Below are 20,401 nucleotides of genomic sequence, written 5' to 3'. Positions count from 1 at the left end.
TTTCTATTTTAAAAGCTGAATCTGACCAATTTCTATTAACAAAGCTGAATCTGACCAATTTCTATTAACAAAGCTGAATCTGACCAATTTCTATTAACAAAGCTGAATCTGACCAATTTCTATTAACAAAGCTGAATCTGACCAATTTCTATTAACAAAGCTGAATCTGACCAATTTCTATTAACAAAGCTGAATCTGACCAATTTCTATTTTAAAAGCTGAATCTGACCAATTTCTATTTAAAAAGCTGAATCTGACCAATTTCTATTTAAAAAGCTGAATCTGACCAATTTCTATTTAAAAAGCTAAATCTGACCAATTTCTATTAACAAAGCTGAATCTGACCAATTTCTATTTTAAAAGCTGAATCTGACCAATTTATATCAAAAAAGCTGAATCTGACCAATTTCTATTTAAAAAGCTGAATCTGACCAATTTATATCAAAAAAGCTGAAGCTGACCAATTTCTATTAAGAAAGCTGAATCTGACCAATTTCTATTTTAAAAGCTAAATCTGACCAATTTCTATTTTTTTAAAGCTGAATCTGACCAATTTCTATTAAGAAAGCTGAATCTGACCAATTTCTATTTAAAAAGCTGAAGCTGACCAATTTCTATTAAGAAAGCTGAATCTGACCAATTTCTATTTTAAAAGCTGAATCTGACCAATTTATATCAAAAAAGCTGAATCTGACCAATTTCTATTTAAAAAGCTGAATCTGACCAATTTATATCAAAAAAGCTGAAGCTGACCAATTTATATTAAGAAAGCTGAATCTGACCAATTTCTATTTTAAAAAGCTGAATCTGACCAATTTCTATCAAAAAAGCTGAAGCTGACCAATTTCTATTAAGAAAGCTGAATCTGACCAATTTCTATTTTTAAAAGCTGAATCTGACCAATCTGATTAGGCTATCAAAAAAGCTGAAGCTGACCAATTTCTATTTTTTAAAAGTTGAATCTGACCAATTTCTATTTTAAAAAGCTCAATCTGACCAATTTCTATCAAAAAAGCTGAATTTGACCAATTTCTATCAAAAAAGCTTAATCTGACCAATTTCTATCAAAAAAGCTTAATCTGACCAATTTCTATCAAAAAAGCTTAATCTGACCAATTTCTATCAAAAAAGCTTAATCTGACCAATTTCTATCAAAAAAGCTTAATCTGACCAATTTCTATCAAAAAAGCTTAATCTGACCAATTTCTATTTTAAAAAAGCTTGTCGTGAGTTGCACAAAATCGTTTAATGGCAGAGCTGCCATATGAAAATCCTGGTTTACTAAAATGCGTTATCCCACAAAAACTGCTGCATGGAACACAAGGACTGGATTTTGGAGCAGTGGAGAAATGTATTATGTTCAGATGAATCCTCTTTCACCCTATTTCCAACAAATGGTAGAGTCCAGGTTTGGAGACAGCCCCCAAGGATGCCGACAACCCTGGCTGCCAACCAAAGGTCAGGCATAGAGGAGGCGCTGTAATGATTTGGGCAGTAATCACATGGAAATATTTAAGCCCGATTATTACAGTACATGGCAGAGCAACTACTAATGACTATGAAACCATCTTTATTGACTAATTGCATCCCATGATACAAACTCTGTTTCCTGAAGGATGTGCTGTTAAGAGGATTGAGGGTTGTTAAGAAAGTAGATGGGAGGGCTTGCCAGATGGGCCTTTCAGAGGGATTGGGTGAGTGTGTGCTATTGGCGTGGTTGAAAGGTATATTCAAAGTGTTGGACTCTTAATTCTATCAAGGTCTGCTGAGAGGGAAGAGGCTGCTGCTTGCATATCTGAAGGATGACGGATGATGCAGCAAACAGTGGAATCATCAGCAAAGAGGTGGGTAGGATTTTCCAGGGAATCAGAAGGATCATTGATGAAGATTAGGAATAAGACTGGGCACAAGATGCTGTATTTACCTTACCTTACCTAAGTATTTGGATAGCCTAATCTTAAAGCCACTGTCCAAATCATCGTCATTATTATAAATTATGAATAATAACGGTCGTACAACTGATCCCTGATATTAAAGGCTCCAATCACCGACTGTTTAGTCTTCATCGAGGCAAGGCTTTAAATGAAACAAAAAAGAACTGAAGAAGTGAAGAGAAGGAAAAATAATTTAAGAGTTTTTGAAGAGCTGGAAAACCTGCCTTTTGAAAAGAGACAGATTATAACTGATAGGAAAGTTTGAGAAGGTAAATCATTATAGAGCTTCGTGATGAAGGTAAAGAAACAAACATCATAACAGCCCCCCCCCCCCCCCCCCCCTTTGAGTTAACAATGGCCACACAATAATCACGTGACGTTAGTGACTGTCCGAGTATTTTGTGGCGTAGCTAATGGCAGAAGTATACAAGCAAACAGTTCTCAGTAGTAGAAACCGAAGTAATATCTCTACCCTGCGCAGGGTTAGGCATTCAGTTGCGTACGTGCGTGTCTGCATTTTTAAAATTCTATCTCTCTGCAATTGTTAGTCCGATTGACACAAATTTTCACCATAGGAGCGCCTTCACCTGTAAAATATTTTTATGATAATTATGACGTCATAGGTCACGTGGTACAGGCGCCATCTTGGAGAAAAACGTTGGACGTCTATATCTCCAAAACCGCTCCATGGAAAAAATTGAAACTTGGCTCATTGTAAAGAACTCCGCATGGGGAATAAGTGGTGTTGATGATGATGGAATTGGTGCCTTAATTATGATGTTATAATTTGACAGGGACAAGGCTTAGTCTGATGAGTTTGAAATTTCTTGAGCGTGATCTACGCAACAATTATATTAGAGAATATAAATTTATGATGTCACCGCTCACGTGGTCTGGCAGCCATATTGGATCAAAGAGAAAAACAGGAGAGTTGGCTCGCACCAAGTTGACTGCACAGGGTAAGTATTCTATGAATACCATCTAGTTCCAAAAAGGAAAGAGAACCAACATTACGGCGTAATTCAAGCAAGTTGAGTTTTGAGGTCAGATTGGGAGAGTTGAAAAGCCGGATTGCTTTAGACTCGACTTTGTTACGTAGGTATGTGGAGCTAGAACCTCCCCAGATGTAACAGCCGTATTCTATGCAAGGACGAACAATCCTTTATATAATTGGAGAAACTGTTCAGATAAGAAGAACCTTCAACATCTGAAGAACAGGACTTCTAGTACCCTAGTACTTACAACCCCCCGACCTGACGTCGTCCCATTCAAAGCCACGATTACCAAGCCAGTTTCCAATCCAGTTCGCAACCTGACCAGCCACTCCACAAGCTCTTACCTTAGCTAATAGCCTTCTATGTGGTACCTTATCAAATGCCTTCTGAAAGTCTAGATATACTACATCCCTTGCACTTCCCTCGTCCATACAATATGAAGGTGCTTCATATTACTCCAATAAATTTGTTAAACGTAACCTCCAAGCAAGGTGTGAAAACATTTTGCTACCTCGGAGACATGCTGAATGCAGAAGGTGGATCAGACTCGGCAACGGTTGCTAGAGTGAGATGTGCATGGAAGAAGTTTCGGGAACTGAGTGGCGTGCTGACGAGGAGGGGAGTGTCGTTGAAGCTGAAGGGAAAGGTGCATGCTGCATGTGTGAGAAGTGTTATGATTTATGGGAGCGAGACATGGGTAATGAACGTAGAGCAGCAACTAAGGCTGGAAAGGGTGGAAATGCGAATGGTTCGGTGGATGTGCGGAGTATCGTTGAGAGAGAGGAAGACAAATGATGAATTGCGAAAGATTATGGGAATAGAGCCTGTGATGGATGCTGTGAAGAGAAACAGGTTGAGATGGTTTGGTCATGTGTTGAGGAAGGATGAAAGTGACTGGTTGAGAAGAGTGATGGAAATGAATGTAGAAGGAAGTGGAGGACAGGGAAGACCGGGAAAGACTTGGCTGAAGATGGTCGAAGAAGAAATGCAGGCAAGGGGGTTAACAAGGGGAGATGCAGAAAATAGGGCAAGATGGAGAAGATTGTCTTGGGGCCCCTGTTCTATAGTTCCCCAATTGTTATCTGCATCCTTTCTTAAGTAACAGTGTTTCATTTGCTACTCGATCATCATAATGGCCTATTTTTTTTTGTTAGAGAGACTGTGAGATCTTTAACACCCACAAGCTCCATGCAGGTGACCAGCTGGCTGTGCATCCTCATCCAAAAGGCGGTGTGCTTCAATTTGCAATGCCTGTTCCAAGCACTTCATCAGGTTGGCATGTTTACTCTGATTTGATGCCATAAAAGGACAAATTCAGCATCAGACAGCTTCGATATGAGCACAGATCGAAATGAGCTAGTATCAAATTATTTTAGATGAACAAGTCGAGTTTTAAAAGATGTACCTAAAGATATCAAGTGGAGGGGAGTCAGAAAAGGATTGCACTGCATGTTTTAATTTTATTTTTCTTTAAATACCTCTGAGACCAGGCCTCGCTTGCAACGCTGCAACGTTATACCAGAGGCAGAAGCAGACAGGCACCGGCGTGCTCCCACATTGCGAATCTGCAGCAACATTGAACCCAGTGAGGAACATGACCATGCAACCAATTACCCTTTGGAAATATCTTACTTTCATTCCGATTAATAATAAAATTACCTCATTCTACAACTAATGTCCAACACGAATGTTTTTCTCTTGGGAATCAAATTGCATTGAACTGTGTTATGTTTTTGGGTTGTCTGTCCGGCTGTCTGTCCGTGCGTCCGTGATAGGTTTTTGTTTCTGCGATAACTTGAGAGTGGCTGAAGGGATTGAAATCAAACGTACATCAAGTATGTACTATGATGTAAATATGAAATGATTAGGTTTTGGGGGCATGAGGTCAAAGGTCAGGTCATGTTAGGTAAAAATCCTGTTACCGTGATAACATGTGAACCATTGATGGGATTTTGACCATAGTTGGTTGGAGTATATATTATGATGTAAAGATGAACCGATTTGATTTTGTGGTCAAGAGGTCAAAGGTGAGAGTCTGTAATAGGTTTTCGTAATTGCAATAACTGAAGAACGGCTGAAGGGAACAAAGTCAGACATGGTACAAGTATGTATAATGATGCAAAGATAAACTGATTACATTATGGGGTCAAGAGGTCAAAGGTTAGGGTTCCCGTTAGGTAAAAATTCTGTTACCGAGGTAACTTGTGAACCAGCGATGGGATTTTGACCAAACTTTATATAAATATGTATTATGACGAAAAAATGAACACATTCGTTTTCAGCATCTAGAGGTCAAAGGTCAGAGTCTGTAATAGGTTTTTGTTACCGCGATAACTTAAGAACGGCTGAAGGGAACAAAGTCAAACTTGGTACAAGTATGTATAATGATGTACAGATAAAAGGATTCGAATATATAATGATGTATACAATGATATAATGATGTATGTATAATGATGATAAAAGGATTAGAATATGGGGTCAAAGGTCAGATAACCCTTTTGGTAAAAAATTCTGTTACTGTGCTAACTTTTGAACCAGTGATGGGATTTTGACCAAACTTGGTACAAGTATATATTATGATGCAAAGATATAGCTGGGTCGGGATTCAAACCCAGGCTAGACAGCTTTAAAAGTGAGTGTGCGTACCCCGAGGGCCTCGGCCATCCCTTGCAGTGCTCGTATGTACTCACATATGTTTAACTTTCGATTGTTTTCGTGTAATGCTCATGGAAGGGAAGTTTGTCCATTAATGAGGCAGGATAAAGACATTAGTAGACATCAGTGGATTTTAACATGAATTGCAAGTATTTAATAGACAATTGCACTGTATTCGTAGGATTTGGTTCTCAGCATCACCTTTCATTTGCTTGGATGTGAGAACGTCTCCTTGAAATGTTTACTGTGTTGTTAAATTCTGGCTGCTCAAAGCTAGCATGCAGTAACAACCATTGAGCAGACTTTGGAGATGAGGAAATTTAACTTCAAGCTATTACACGATTTCACCGATTAAGCACTTTTGTTAAGTCCCCACATTGCCATTTCAGGGGTTGGGAGGGAGGGATGTTGGAAACTGCATGAGCACATTAATGACAAGCTGAGTGGAATGCTACTTTATATTCTGTTTTTAGTTGTATTATCGAGTCAAGGTTCATGACTGCTGAAAAGTCATGTTAAGTTGATTGCAGGCCTCAGACAGAGGGAATGTAATTGCACTGAATTAAGAGCAGATCAGCCATACATACTTGAATTGAAATGAAAAGATTCATATAATTGAGAGTGTTAACAATTTATTTTTTTTCAAAAGATTTTTCTCACTTGCGGGAGTAATGCATTCGATAGTGTCCGTGTGTGTATGCGTGTGTGTGTTTGTGGACAAGATATCTGGAAAAGTTCTGAACGGATTTGGATGAATGTTGGTGGGATGATTGCCCTTGGGATAAGGAAGAATTGATTAGTTTTTGGTGAAGCTCAGGATATTATTCCGGATCCAGGAATTTTTTGAAGGATTGTTTACCATTGGAAGATAGGGCTCATTTTTTTTTAACATTATCTTCTATATATTCTATATTTAACATTGTGATATGAAAATAGTTTTCAATTTGTTCTAAATGTAGTTTAAACTCGTGATTATGCATTAGAGCGGTGTATTTTCTTAGCAGCGTCGTCTTCAAGGTTCTTTTTTTTTTTCTAATAAAGACGTTCTGTCATTTTAAAACCACCAACGTGTGTATTCGGTTTCCCCGTTTCATAAAATGTATCGTTTGATACGTATAATGCTTTAAAACTGGTTTTTGGGGGGTTTTTTTTTTTTTTTTAAACCTCAGAAGAGATATCAACATTCACTTCAGCGAATGTCAATCGCGGTGTCAGTATTTGATGAACTTATAAAGACGTAGGTGAGTTATAAGTGTGACAAGCATGTGCATGGGATTCTTCCCAGAAGAATGAGTGGTCGCATTAGCTTGGACGACTTAAAATGAGCGAGTTTTGTTTTGACGTTTGGGCCAGTTTTACATGTTGTATCCCTAAGGAATGAAACGAACGTTTTATCTGGCTTACAATTTTATTTGAAGTCACACATGCCTCAAAATACACTCACTTATATAGAATTGAACGCTGAATCCGAAAATGTAAGTGAAATTGCCTTGTTTAAAAAAAAAAAAATTATCTTCTATATATTCTAAATATATATCTGTGCAGTGTCTGTCTTGTGTTGTCTTGTCTTGTCACTGAACTACTCCCTCAAACTTTTGTGAAATCGTACTATACCAACTTGACCCACGGCGGGGGTATGCGCTCTACTGAGTGGCGTTCTAGTTCTATGAGCGTTGTTTCAAACCCTGGAAACATTGCCGAACCAAATGGTGACACCACAGGATCCGAACGCTCACCTTTCCAGAGGCTATAGCTGGTGGTTCGACGATGGGGAAGTATTCTGTGACTTCAGGGGCCACTTCAGACAGATACCAAGAAAAGTTATGACAGGAGAGGCCCTGGAGAGCCACACGTTCAGAGGGGACGTTTGACGAGTGAGCAGCACGCAAAGCTGGCTTTAAACGGTACACCACTTCAGCATAATCGTCCATCCATGTCTCGGCTACACGCTTCAAGTTCTGTATTGGGAGTAGAAAACAAAGGTTTGGAGTGTTGCTGCTGTGGTCCTTTATGAGAGGGAAAGCAAGGTGACTGCATCAAGGAATGGAGGAGCAAAATGGAAGAAAGAGTAAAACATACAAACATTAGAAATTTTGGAAAAAGGAAGGAAGGCAGGTGAGATGAGCAAAGTGAAGGTAAAGGACCTAGGTCGTGAGAGGGATCAGTTTATGAAGACTGAGGATTAACCTGCAGGATGACGGAGCCAGATCCCGAAATGGGCTGTATGGTGTACGGAAGAAATTTTTTGAAGACGTGTCCAACCCTGGAGCAAGGAACCTCCTCGATTCTCCCACCACACATCCACACCTAGAATGAGGACCAGAGCAGTGCTTACGGCGAATTTTGTCATATGTGTTCTAAAATCAGTCAGCTGGATGACATGCCCCTTTGGGTACATTTGTAATAAGCATTGGTTTGCTGAATTGTCTTTGTAAATCCGGTGTATGCAAAATGAAAGTGGCAAGAGATTAAGTGCTTATTATTATTTTATCAACTGAAATGCTGCACCTTGTTGGTTTATTGTGAAAAACCATTCACCCTCACTTGATTCCACTATTTTTACATAGTTCGTCCTTGGCCCATTGCTCTGATTTTTTTTTTTTAAACAAAATCTAGGCTCAGGCAAGATTGTTGTCCGATGGATTGGGTGGGAGGATAGGGAAACATACCGAGGGGGGCCACAGGTGGATGCAACAAGCATGGGAATGAACAAACGGGAAAAAGAGGAGAGAGAAGATGACAGGAGAACCAGAATCCTGCAAGTAAGGGGGTTAGGTTAGATAGGGTTAATGAGTAAAGAAAAGAGCATATGTCAGGATGAGGGATGAAGAGATGGGGTATCCTGCCAGCTTGAAGCCCTGGAGTGACGAGTGGGATTGAACTGCCTTCAAAAAGCAGTTCTACAAATGGAAGAAAATGTTGCCGCGGACAGTCAGCCTGCTTTTTGTGAGTTTAACCAGGACGGTGTTGCTGAAAGAACAAGTACATCCTGGAGGAGCTGAGGGAGGGGTAGGGGGTCGGAGAGCTGAAGCAGTACAGGGATCAAAATCAGAGGAGCCAATAAAAAATAACAGGCCACCCACCTGTCTGCGTTGTGGGAACAACAGGCCTTATGCTTAATTAAGCCAGGGGATGCCATTCATGTTGAGAGTTTTATATTCCACAGAATCTATGGGAGAAGGATGTGAAGTGTGTATACCAGCCCATAGGAGAGCGCAGTACTCCATTGAGTTATGGACCAAAGCCTTATAAGCTGTGTAGTTCTGATTTTTCAAGCAAATGCTTTGAGCGACGGAAGATGCCCAGTATGTGACTATCTCTGGAGGCTGAGACGTCCTGACTAATGGTGAGGTGTAAGAGTTCAAGAAACTAAACCTTTTCCAGTGGATGACCATTGGAATAGATAGGTGGGTAGTTTTGATGAACCTTCCAGAGTGTTGGGTGAGAATGTGAGATTTTCTAGACTTGAAAGACATGCTCCATTTCACAGATTGGCATCAAATCCATTTCGGATGGGCAGAGAGTGATGTACAGCAGCAGTCCGTCTGTCAGTGGGATGGCGTACTGTCAGACAGAATGTGGAAACATCTGCGAAACGGTATAGTGAGTGTTCCAGAGCATCGGAGATGGCATTTATTTGTTATTTATAGACATGAGAACCAAGACTGGGCCCAAGCAAATCCTTTATTTCCTTCTTTGAATCTTTCATTGGCAACCAATATGGCGTCCTTAGTAACTGAGATACTGATGTCTTGGCAAGAAAACAGCTTTTTATTGGTTGGTAGTTATGCCAGTTTCAAAACTGCTAAATTTGAAGGTGTTTCATGGTTCCTTCTTTCAACTCTTTATGTCACTGCTTTGAAGCCTCCTTAATCATTGCTAGCAACTCTTGTCCTAAAATTTGTTGTTGTTCGATATTATTAGTCCCCGTTGCACTTAGTCCGAAACGGGGGCTTACGGATTTGGTCTCGTCCCTGCATCTGCAACCATATCTCGGAGATGTATGGACTCGTTTTTGCTCATGCTTGGCTCAAAGAGAGCACATGACGGTATACATATGCACATTATTTTGTTTCGAGATGCAATCAAACATGTCCGACTGGCGGCCATTTTAGTTGTAAAAAACCTGATGTTGAACACGTCTTCAACCATTTCTCAGACATGCATTTGCCGATGTTGTTCAAACTTGGCACAAGCAGAATACATGATAGCATGCACATGCGCCTCACTTTATTTTGTGATCTGATCAAAGATGGTAGACTGGCGGCCATTTTAGTTGTAAAAAACCCGATATTGAACACGTACTCAACCTTTTCTCGGACATGCATTTACCGATCTTGTTCAAACTTTGTACACAGATAAGGAATGATGACTTACATATGTATGTCATTGATTTTCGAGAACAAATCCAAGATGGCAGACTGGCGGCCATTTTGTTACTTCAAGATGTCCCCAACCATTTATTGAACATGCATGTTCTGATTTTGTTGAAACTTGGGAAAAACACAGCACATGATGGCATGTACGTGCACTTCACTTTATTTTGTGATTCATCAAAGGTGGTAGACTGGTGGCCATTTTAGTTGTAAAAAAAATAATAATAATAAATATTGAAGACGTCCTCAACCATTTCTCGGACATGCATTTACCGATGTTGTTGAAATTTGGCACACAGATAATGAATGAATGATGCGTTACATAATTATGCACTTCATTATTATTATTATTTTTCGAGATCAGATGCAAGATGGCCGACTGACGGCCATTTTATCACTTAAACGTGTCCCCATCTATTTCTCGGACATGCATGGACCAATTTTCTTCAAACTTGGCACAAAGACAATTAATACATGGGTATACATATGCAGAAAATTTTGTTTTGTCATCTGACCAAAGATGGCCGACTGACAACCTGTAACTCCGTGCAGACCATGGCGGGGACTATGACATTTTATGTCTTTTTCTTCTTGTTATTATTGCTTTGTTAAATTTTATGGAACCCTCTTGTCCCATGAATGTTTCAAGTGTGTACATGACTAATTCTTAAAACAATATATAGATATTGCAAATGATCAGCAATTTAATATGTTTGGGTGAAATAAGTAGCTCTGGTCCTCAGCTCTAATGCAGATTTGGAGAAAAAAGGGAACTTTCGATTTATATACAGTAAGTACATTGAAACTCAAAAAGCGACAACATCAAGTAATGTTTGTGATAGCATTAGCATTCTTTCAGCTCCTCTGGAAACATGAAGGAGAGTTTGCATTACAGTGGGTGCTGCTCAGTGTTGTGAGGGGGGAGGTGGGGATCGATGGAACCGATCTGATTACGCAATCACTCACAAAAAAGTCACCCGTGACAAATGGCTTCGGCATTCTCAATGTCACTCGAATAGGGCACAAGGAAACACATGATGACCTTAGAGTGACACGTGATTTCTGTGGGGTGAAAATGTAGGGATAATGGCTTTTTCATATCACTGGGCCACATACGATGTGGTTTAAGTTTTTCAAGGTAGGTGGTGGAGCAAACATCCCATGCATGGTGTGATCACGGTGCCACGTGTAAGGTAATTGGTATTAACAGACAAGGAAAGATACTCAATGCTGCTCAGATAATTTGGAATCTAGTTGTGTGATTACCCCCAAAGGCCTATCCTTTCCAAAGATAATATGGGATATTTTAGGCATGGCAATTGGCTTGATGTCCTGCATGCTCTACATTGCAGCACTCTCTCCTGGACAATTTTGGTCGGTGAAAATGGAACCCAGGACGGGTTGTTTTGGAAACAAAGGCATCGCTTCATATTTGTGGTCCATATTCAGTAAAAGTTTCTATATTCAGTAAAATTCAGTAAAAAAAAAAAAAATCAGTATTCAGTAAAGGTCTATATTCAGTAAAACCAAGATGGTAGCGCTTGTCTTCATTCATTGACCCGATGTTTCATGTCCTTGTCTCATGTACAAGCTTTTCGGTGAATCTTAGTCATTGTAGGAAGAGGAAAATGCTGGTGGCAGTACCGAGCGTTGATTAAACGTTTCAGTGTCAGTAGCCGTTAGCATCTGATCCCATTAATTCCATTTTAAACAGCTATTACGAGGACACCTTGCTCTTGCTAGAATATATTCTTTGACGCAAAAACTATTGGATAATAACTTGCTCCTCGTCAAAGCCTTGTCCATTGAAGTTGAAATACTGAAAAAATATTCTTGTAAAGGATTATTTCTTCATACAAGGTACATTTCCCTAATACATATATATATATATATATATATATATATATATATATATATAAATATATATATATATATGTGTGTGTGTGTATATATATGTATGTATATATATTATTGAGTTAATCTTCAATGCACTTCTGCATATACACAAATACATACGCATATATATACTTACGCTAACATTCGGGGTCTGCCTAGCAGGCACGTAAGACATCGGCCATTATAAAGCTCGCAGTGTTAAGTGTGTAAAATCCTGAGGAGATTACGGCTGGCTCAATAGCGCAGTGGGCTGTTGACGCGTAATCAATGGAGGTCCGTGGTTCGAGTCCCGTATTGAGTCTGAATTTTTTCACACTTAGCCCCTCGCAGGAATTTGATTCCTGTTTATAAAAAAGAAATATATATATATATATATATATATATATACATATATACATATATATACATACATACATACATATATATACATTCACATTCACATAAGTATTCAGACCCTTTGCTATGACACTTGAAATTCAGCTCAGGTGCCTCCCATTTCTCTTGATCATCTTTGAGATGTTTCTACACCTTGATTGGAGTCCACCTGTTGTAAATTCAATTGATTGGACATGATTTGGAAAGGCACACACCTGTCTATATAAGGTCTCACAGCTGACAATGCATATCAGAGCAAAAACCAAGCCATGAGGTCGAAGGAACTGCCTGCAGAGCTCAGAGACAGGATTGTGTCGAGGCACAGATTTGGGGGAAGCCTACAAAAATTTTCTGCTGCATTGAAGGTTCCCAAGAGCACAGTGGCCTCCATAATTATTAAATGGAACAAGTTTGGAACAACCAGGCCTCTTCCTAGAGCAGGCCGCCCGGCCAAACTGAGCAATCGGGGGAGAAGGGCCTTGGTAAGAGAGGTGACCAAGAACCCGATGGTCACTCTGGCTGAGCTCCAGAGATCCTGTGTGGAGATGGGAGAAATTTCCAGAAGGACAACCATCACTGCAACACTCCACCGATCTGGGCTTTATGGCAGAGTGGCCAGACAGAAGCCTCTCCTCAGTGAAAGACACATGAAAGCCCACAGAATCTTGTTTCTCATAGTCTGAGTCCTCTCGGTGCTTTTTTGCAAACTCCAAGCGGGCTTTCATGTGTCGATCGTGCTGAAGCCTTTTTAAATTAATGACAGTTATACACAAGTACACATTCGCATAAATGAATACAAAACAATTACCAGACATTTGAATACAAATAAATCAAACAATTCCGGAAGTGTACGAATTTGGTCGTACGGCTTCTTCTTCCTCCTGATCGGCATCACACTTAACTCAGAAACGTGAGCCACATTCACTCAGAAACGTGAGCCACTCCCCTTCCTCTCCTGCCTCCCCCCTCCTCCTCCCCTTTCCCCCCCCACCCTCCCTTCCCCTCCTCTTCCCCCCTCCCCTCCCCTCCCTTTCCCCCCTCCCCCCTCACCTCCCCCTCCCCTTCCCCCACTCCCCTCCCTTCCCCTCGCCATCCCCCGCCCCTTCCTCCCCTCCCCTTCCCCCACTCCCCTCCCTTCCCCTCGCCATCCCCCCGCCCCTTCCTCCCCTCCCCTCGCCTCCCCTCTCCCCTCGCCTTTCCCCCTCCCCTCCCCACGCCTCCCCCTCTCCCTCCACCTCCTCCCCTCCCCACCTCCTCCCCCTCCACCTCCTCATCCTCCTCCTCCCTGCCTCCCCTCCCCCTCCCCTCCCTCCCCTTCCCCCCTTCCTCCCCTCCCCCTCCCCTCCCCCTCCCCTCCATCCCCTTCCCCCCTTCCTCCCCTCTCCTCCCCTTCCTCCCCTCCCCTCCCCCTCCCCCCCTCCCCCGCCCAGCAACACCGGGTACTTCTGCTCGTATATATGTATATATATATATCTTTATTTATATATATATATATATATATACAGTGCCCATAGAAAGTCAGTCAGAAAGTCCCCCTTTCAAAATGTTCACCTTTTGTTGCCTTATGGCCTGGAATAAATTGCATTAAATCAGACTTTTTCCACCTTTATTTACACATCGTAACCCACAACTTCCAAGTGAAAAACAAATTCGATACGGTCTGGCACCCCGCTCTGCTCACCAAACTCTCCTCCTTTGGTATCCATGGAAATCTCCACGCATGGCTGGCGGACTTCCTCTCTATTCGTAGTCAACGTGTGGCCCTGAATGGGTTTCTCTCATCTCCTCTTCTTGTTCAGGCTGGAGTTCCCCAAGGCAGTGTTCTGGGCCCTGTGCTTTTTCTGGTCTTCATCAATGATCTCTCCGACTCTCTTGAAAATCCTCTCTATCTCTTTGCTGACGACTCTACTCTCTGTCTCTCCATTCCTCATCCCTCAGATCGGCAGTCTGCAGCCTCCTCACTCTCTGCAGACCTGGACAAAATCACAGACTGGGCAAACAAGTGGAACATGTCTTTCAATCCTGACAAATCTCACACTCTTACGATGTCTCTCCGAAAAGACCGACTGGACAACCCTCCCATCCATTTTCTGAATAATCCTCTCCAAGAAGTTCTGTCACTCAAGCTTTTGGGTCTCACTATCTGCCATGATCTTTCCTGCGAAAACCACATTTCAAATCTGGCCTCGAAAGCCAGTCGCCGACTGGGCATCCTCCGTCGTGCGAAGTCCTTCCTTGGCACACCTGAGCTCCTCACCACATACAAGGCTTTCATCCGCAGCTCAATGGAATACTGCTCTCCCCTCTGGGCTGGTGCTCCTGTCTCACACCTAGCTCGTCTTCACGCTGTTGAAACAAAAGCGTTCAGAATCATTGGAATCTCCCGCGATGAAGCTAACTCCAAGGGCCTCTCAATCACTCACCGCAGGCAGGTTGGTGGTCTTTCCGTCTTCTACCGACTCCTCTTGGCCTTGCCCCCCCAGCTCTCTCTGGGCTCTGTCCCCCAAATATTCCTACAGGTCGCACAAGATCTGCCTGCAACCCTCTTATGGTTAAACTGCCAAAATCAAGACTTTCTGCTCACCTTCACTCCTTCATTCCTCTTTTCTCCCGCCTCTGGAACAAACTCCCTTACTCTCTTCAATTCCACTCCACCCTCCAGGTCTTTAAAACAGCTGTTCACCACCATCTCTTATCTTCCCCCATCCAAAACCTTGATCTTTTCTACCCCCGCTAATGTCACCCCAAACCCTACACTTTTTTGAAAAACCAACTTCTGTCCTGGAAGTCCTTAGCCTCCTTGTGTTTTATACCTCTCCCCCCCCCCCCCCCTTCCCACGCCTACTCCCCCCAAGCCCTCTTCCTCCCACACTTCTCCCTGCTCTCAAATGTTGTGTTTCTGTGCTTCCCCTTCTCTCCCCATCTTGTCTTCTGCTCCCTCTTTTTATATATTTTGTTTGTCTGGTTGATTTGTTTGTGAAATAAATGTTAGCTCTTTCACGAGCCTCGATTCAGTATACAAAAAAAATATATTCTACAAATATCAGAAAATTAATTAAAAACAAGTCAGGAGACGACGATGGTTCACGAGCGAGCGGTATTCAATGACAAAGGACGGACTATAACCGAAACAGGCCCGGACTGGGGGGTTGGGGGCCCACGTTGCAGGTGTCGGCCCCCGACATGCGGTGTACATGCCTATTTACAAAGGGCCCCAATGCGTTGCGTGCACAGGCCTTTAAGAACCAGCTGTATGTAATAATTGTGTGTGGTGCTGGCCTGGAAATGTCAAAACGAAGGTTACTGACCTTGAAATGAGATAGAAAATAATGTATTATCAGTTATGAGGTTAGTTAGCTACATAATACCGAAAATTCGGTTCGATTCCGACAACTTTGAAACTTTGACCTTTGTGACCTTCAAAGGTCAAAGGTCGAGGATTCTGAAATTTGTTAGAAAACTTGTATTTCATGATGTATGTGATAATATAAGATCATGTACGACATTTCACCCTATCAGGAAGCGAACAATGTAATAAAACCATCAAAAATGGACTTTTCTAAATTTCGTGACCTTGTGACCTTGACCTTGGGGCGAAAATGAAAAATCGAGCTCCGTGGGGCTAGACGCGTGACATTGGCCTAACCAAATATCGAAACCCCTGTCAGATTCCACCAAACCCCTCGGAGAAGATGTAGCTTGAAATTGATTACCCCCTAAAAATACATCTTTTTCGGGCGTGGCTCCGCCCACAATGGGCGCAATACGCCCACTCTCGGCAGGACACAACTAGATCATGATATCAACCTCCCACCCAAATTTCATCAAGATCGGATGACATCATCGGGTAGTTATGCTGCGGACAGACAGACACACACACAGAGACACACACACACAAATGCACACACATGACGAATATAGTGGTCACTCTGTTTGATAACTCGTGAACCAATACAAAACTGAAATATCTTGGTATGGATAAGTGTCCACCCCCCTGAGTTAATACTTGGTGGAAGCACATTTGATGGCAATTTCAGCTGTGAGTCTGTTGGGATAGGTCTCTACCAACTTTGCCCACCTGAATTGGGCAATATTTGCCCATTCTTCTGCACAAAACTGTTCAAACTCAGTCAATTTGCATGGGGAGCGTTGATGGACGGAAATCTTCAAGTCATGCCACAGTTTTTCGATTGGATTTAGGTCGGGGCTCTGACTTGGCCACTAAAGGACATTTATCTTTTTGCTTCGTAGCCACTCCAGTATAGCTTTGGCTCGTTGTCTTGCTGCGTTGTCTTTGGCAAGACAACAGGTCGTTGTCTTGCTGAAAGGTGAACTTGTGTCCCAATTCCAGCTTTCTTGCAGAGGGCAGCAGGTTTTTTCTACATTTTTCTCCATCCATTTTTCCTTCTATCCTGACAAGTGCCCCAGTCTCTGCTGATGAGAAACATCCCCATAACATGATGCTGCCAGCATGCTTCACAGTAGGGATGGTGTTCTTTGGGTGATGTGCTTTGCTCGGTTTGCGCCAAACGTATTTATAAACGTATAAACGTAATTATGTTAGCTCTTTCACGAGCCTCGATTCTGTATACAAAAAAAAAAAAACGTAACGCTTTGCATTTCAGCCAAAAAGTTCCATCTTGGTTTCTTCAGACCACAAAACTTCTTGCCACATGGCTTCAGAATCTCTGGAGTGTTTTTCTGCGTACCTCAAACGGGACTCAAGGTGTGCATTTTTGAGTAATGGCTTCCTTCTTGCCATCCTACCGTACAGGCTAGACTTGTGGAGTGCTTGGGATATTTTTGTCACATGCACGCAGTGACCAGTCTTTGCCATAAAGGCCTATAGCTCTTTCAACGTTGCCATTGGCCTTTTGGTGGCCTCTCTGATCAGTCTCTTCCTTGATTGGTCATTCAGTTTGGAGGGACGGCCCGATATAGGCATGGTCTTGGTGGTACCATACCCCTTCCACTTCTTCATGATTGTCTTGACTGTGCTCCAAGGTATATTCAAGGCCTTCGAAATATTTTTATATCCATTTCCTGATCTGTGCGTTTCCACAACTTTATCCCAGAGGTCATTTGAAAGCTCCTTGGTGCTTGGTGTTTGAGTCTTTGCTGTGAAATGCACAACCCAGCAGAGGAAACCTACATGAACAGCTGATTTTATTCCAAAATAATCAGAATCACTACAATTTAACACAGGTGGAGGGAGGCCAATTAACTTGTGTGATTTGGAAGGTGATTGGATACACCTGAGCTAATTTACAATTGATATTATAAGGGGGGTGGACAGTTATTACAACCAAGATATTCTAGTTTTTATTTATTTATTAAATTTCTGAAATTTGTAAAATTTGTTTTTCACTTGCGAGTTGTGGGTTACGGTGTGTAAAAAAACGGTTGAAAAAAGACTAATTTGTGCAATTGAATTCAAGGCTACAAGGCAACAAAAGGTGAAAAATTTGAAAGAGGGTGTAGACTTTCTATAGGCACTGTATATGTATATATTGTTTTTCTTATAGCCGAGGCGCAGACACCGCAGGTGCATTGGGACATGGTGCATTGCATTGGAGCATCTCAATGTCACTCAATGTCACCCTTCTATCAGCTATTTTTGACCAATGATATTACGTGCCAGCACCTGGACGCTTCATTATAACGTTAATGTTAGTGTCAATGTTTGGCTCTTGATATCACGAACAACACATTGGCGCTTTGTATAATCAGCCAAGAATAACTGCGAGAGACGTCTCAATGCAGCTTGGTTTTCCCCTACACGAAGCTGCCCTGTTGGTGTGACGTCACTTCAGAAGGTGGAGTGATTACCATGTGTAAAAAAAAAAAAAAAAAAAAAAACCACCTTTAGAGGCCATTTTTCCCCGCAAGCGGGGGTTGGCCTTTTTCGGGAACTGTGGTTGTTGTTGTTTTTCGGTCCCCTTTTTGAAGCAATGTTTTACGGCCGGATGCCCTTCCTGACGCCAACCCTTTTTGCCGCCTTTAACGACAAGCAGGGAATTACCAGTGAACTGGTACTCAATTTGCCGACCTCGGAAGGATGACAGGCTGAGTCAACCCCCCTGGCGTTAATTCAGCGATCGACCGGGATTCGAACCCAGGATCCTAGGTATCCTAAGCCGGCACCCTAGCCGCTAGCCCAACACCAGGGACTGTGTGAGCCATTGAAATGCATATCATTTGCTACATTGCCTCTTTCATCGTTGCTAATTCCACTAATCTGCAACCCTTCTTCTTCCACCATGACAGTTAATTTCAGTAATTTAATTTCTCTTTTGTGGTACGTTCACTCGATGCCACTGTAGTCAAAGTGCAGGCATTCGGCAACGTGATATCTGGGAAATGATGCGTTAATTTTCTTTGACCTTGAGCTAATTTTTAACCTTTAAGCCTGCAATGCTATCACTTTGTATTATGCATGCTGTCGTGCGAAGTTACAATGTAAAGACAAGTAGCAGACAAATTTATGCTAACAATTGTTGGGTCATCGATTGTGTTGCCATGGGAACTGGGAGTAGGGAAGGGGGCGAGGTTTGTGGAAGAGGAATGTAGGAAGGTTTTTTTTTTTGTTTTTTTTCAGACTGACCGAAGAAGAGTAGTAGTAAACAAGTGTGCTTATCCGAAGAGGAAGGTCACAAGAGTCATGAGGTGCATTTGGCTGACCTTGAATGAAAGAGCCAGGTTTTCTCCCCCCATAACCTCCAAGCCAGGATCGTAACCACCAATTTTTTCAAAATACTCACGCCACACTGCAAATACACCCCCCAGCACCGCAGTGCTGCACAAATATTCACTCACTTACCCTTTGCCTGCGGTCAATTTACATTGCACACAAACTTGCTTTGGCATAAATGCAGGTGATCAATTTGGTCAAAGGGATTCATACAGTGAGAACATTGTTGAGTAATTCACAGAATAACTAATGTACCACTCCATTATTCGATGTACATCTTAAATATGCCGGCTACGTGACGATGTACAAAGCATCAATTGTCCGCAACTTAGTTGGCCCATATGAACATTTGGGGACTTGCCTGTAAGGTAGGTATTGTGGCTGAGTGGAAGGGAGAGGTAAGCGTTTGTAATCCAGGTTCCAGTCAAAGGCACCTCGCCTAGGTCCACCTCTTTGTGTGCGGTACTCAAATGTACCATGGTCAATGGAGTCTACGAGAGGACATGCCACCGTGTGCTTGCTCTGCAGCAGCCGCTCTGGGGAAAGGCAATGTCAAAACAGATGTTATATACAGTACAAGGTTATTTACAGTATTCAATAGCACTAGAATTTTATTTTTAAAGAAAAGCAAGATTTTTTTTTAAAGCAGCAGATTAAAAAGAAGTATTTTTTTCTTCTCCTTCTTCCTCTTCTTCTTCTTCTTCTTCTTCTTCGGTATTGAAGGAAACTTTGAGTCAAAACAGTCTGACCACCTGTGATGATGCATATTCAGAATTGATGCAATTTACGAATGAGTTCTGAATGATATTTTGCATTTCATGACCTCACTATCAATGGGCAGAGTTCTCCCTCTACCCCCAACACACCACCACGACAACCCCACCGCTCCCCTCCCCACATGGGAAATCTGTTGGACTGTTGGAATGCAATGTTTTTGCTTATAAAAAAAGAACAGATGTAGATCTTTGCAATTTAACAATGTGGAGTCTGCAAGAATGTTTTGTTCTAGTCATGTGATGTAAATTGGCGCTTGTAAAGTCTGGTGTTGGCTTAGCGGCTAGGGTGCCGGCTTGGGATCCTAGGATCCTAGGTTCGAATCCCGGTCGATCGCTGAATTAACGCCAGGGGGGTTGACTCAGCCCGTCATCCTTCCGAGGTCGGCAAATTGAGTACCAGCTTGCTGGGATGAATGATCACGGTGTGTACCCCGATTTAGAATAGGTACACCTTATCCCTGCGCATCCTAAGAGGCGACTAAGGGTTGGCGTCAGGAAGGGCATCCGGCCATAAAAACATTGCCTCAAACAGGGAACCATGATTGTCATGGGGTCCGCAAGGCCAACCCCTGCTCTAGCCGGGAAAAATGGCCTTAAAACGATCATTTGTTCATCATTCATTCATGTGCTGTAAATGGAGACCAATAAAATTGGCCATGCATAGGTATGTTGGTGGGAAGAGTCGTGAGGTTGCCATCCCAGT

At 42.2% G+C, this 20,401-nt stretch overlaps 2 protein-coding genes across 3 annotated transcripts in view; one reads left to right on the top strand and one right to left on the bottom strand.

Moving 5' to 3' along the window:
* The window catches only part of TIMM10B (translocase of inner mitochondrial membrane 10B), a 512,565-nt gene that overhangs the window by 368,058 nt on the left and 124,106 nt on the right, over positions 1 to 20,401 (top strand). The gene's annotated exons all lie outside the window — the stretch shown is intronic.
* Positions 1 to 20,401, bottom strand: part of LOC137426532 (polypeptide N-acetylgalactosaminyltransferase 10) — a 77,251-nt gene that overhangs the window by 8,168 nt on the left and 48,682 nt on the right. Inside the window, exons 7-11 of one of the 2 annotated variants that reach the window (XM_078775299.1) lie at positions 19,284 to 19,458; positions 18,913 to 19,027; positions 7,772 to 7,891; positions 7,321 to 7,542; positions 4,408 to 4,494 (exon numbers count right to left, since the gene is read on the bottom strand). In XM_078775299.1, coding sequence (XP_078631425.1) covers positions 4,408 to 4,494; positions 7,321 to 7,542; positions 7,772 to 7,891; positions 18,913 to 19,027; positions 19,284 to 19,458 — 719 coding nt within the window. The remainder of the gene's footprint in view (positions 1 to 4,407; positions 4,495 to 7,320; positions 7,543 to 7,771; positions 7,892 to 18,912; positions 19,028 to 19,283; positions 19,459 to 20,401) is intronic. The other variant, XM_078775302.1, reaches the window with a different exon arrangement.

This window comes from Myxine glutinosa, chromosome 1, assembly GCF_964187855.1.
Source record: "Myxine glutinosa chromosome 1, kmMyxGlut1.1, whole genome shotgun sequence".
NCBI classification, from domain to species: domain Eukaryota; kingdom Metazoa; phylum Chordata; class Myxini; order Myxiniformes; family Myxinidae; genus Myxine; species Myxine glutinosa.
This window is presented reverse-complemented; position numbering and strand designations above follow the sequence as displayed.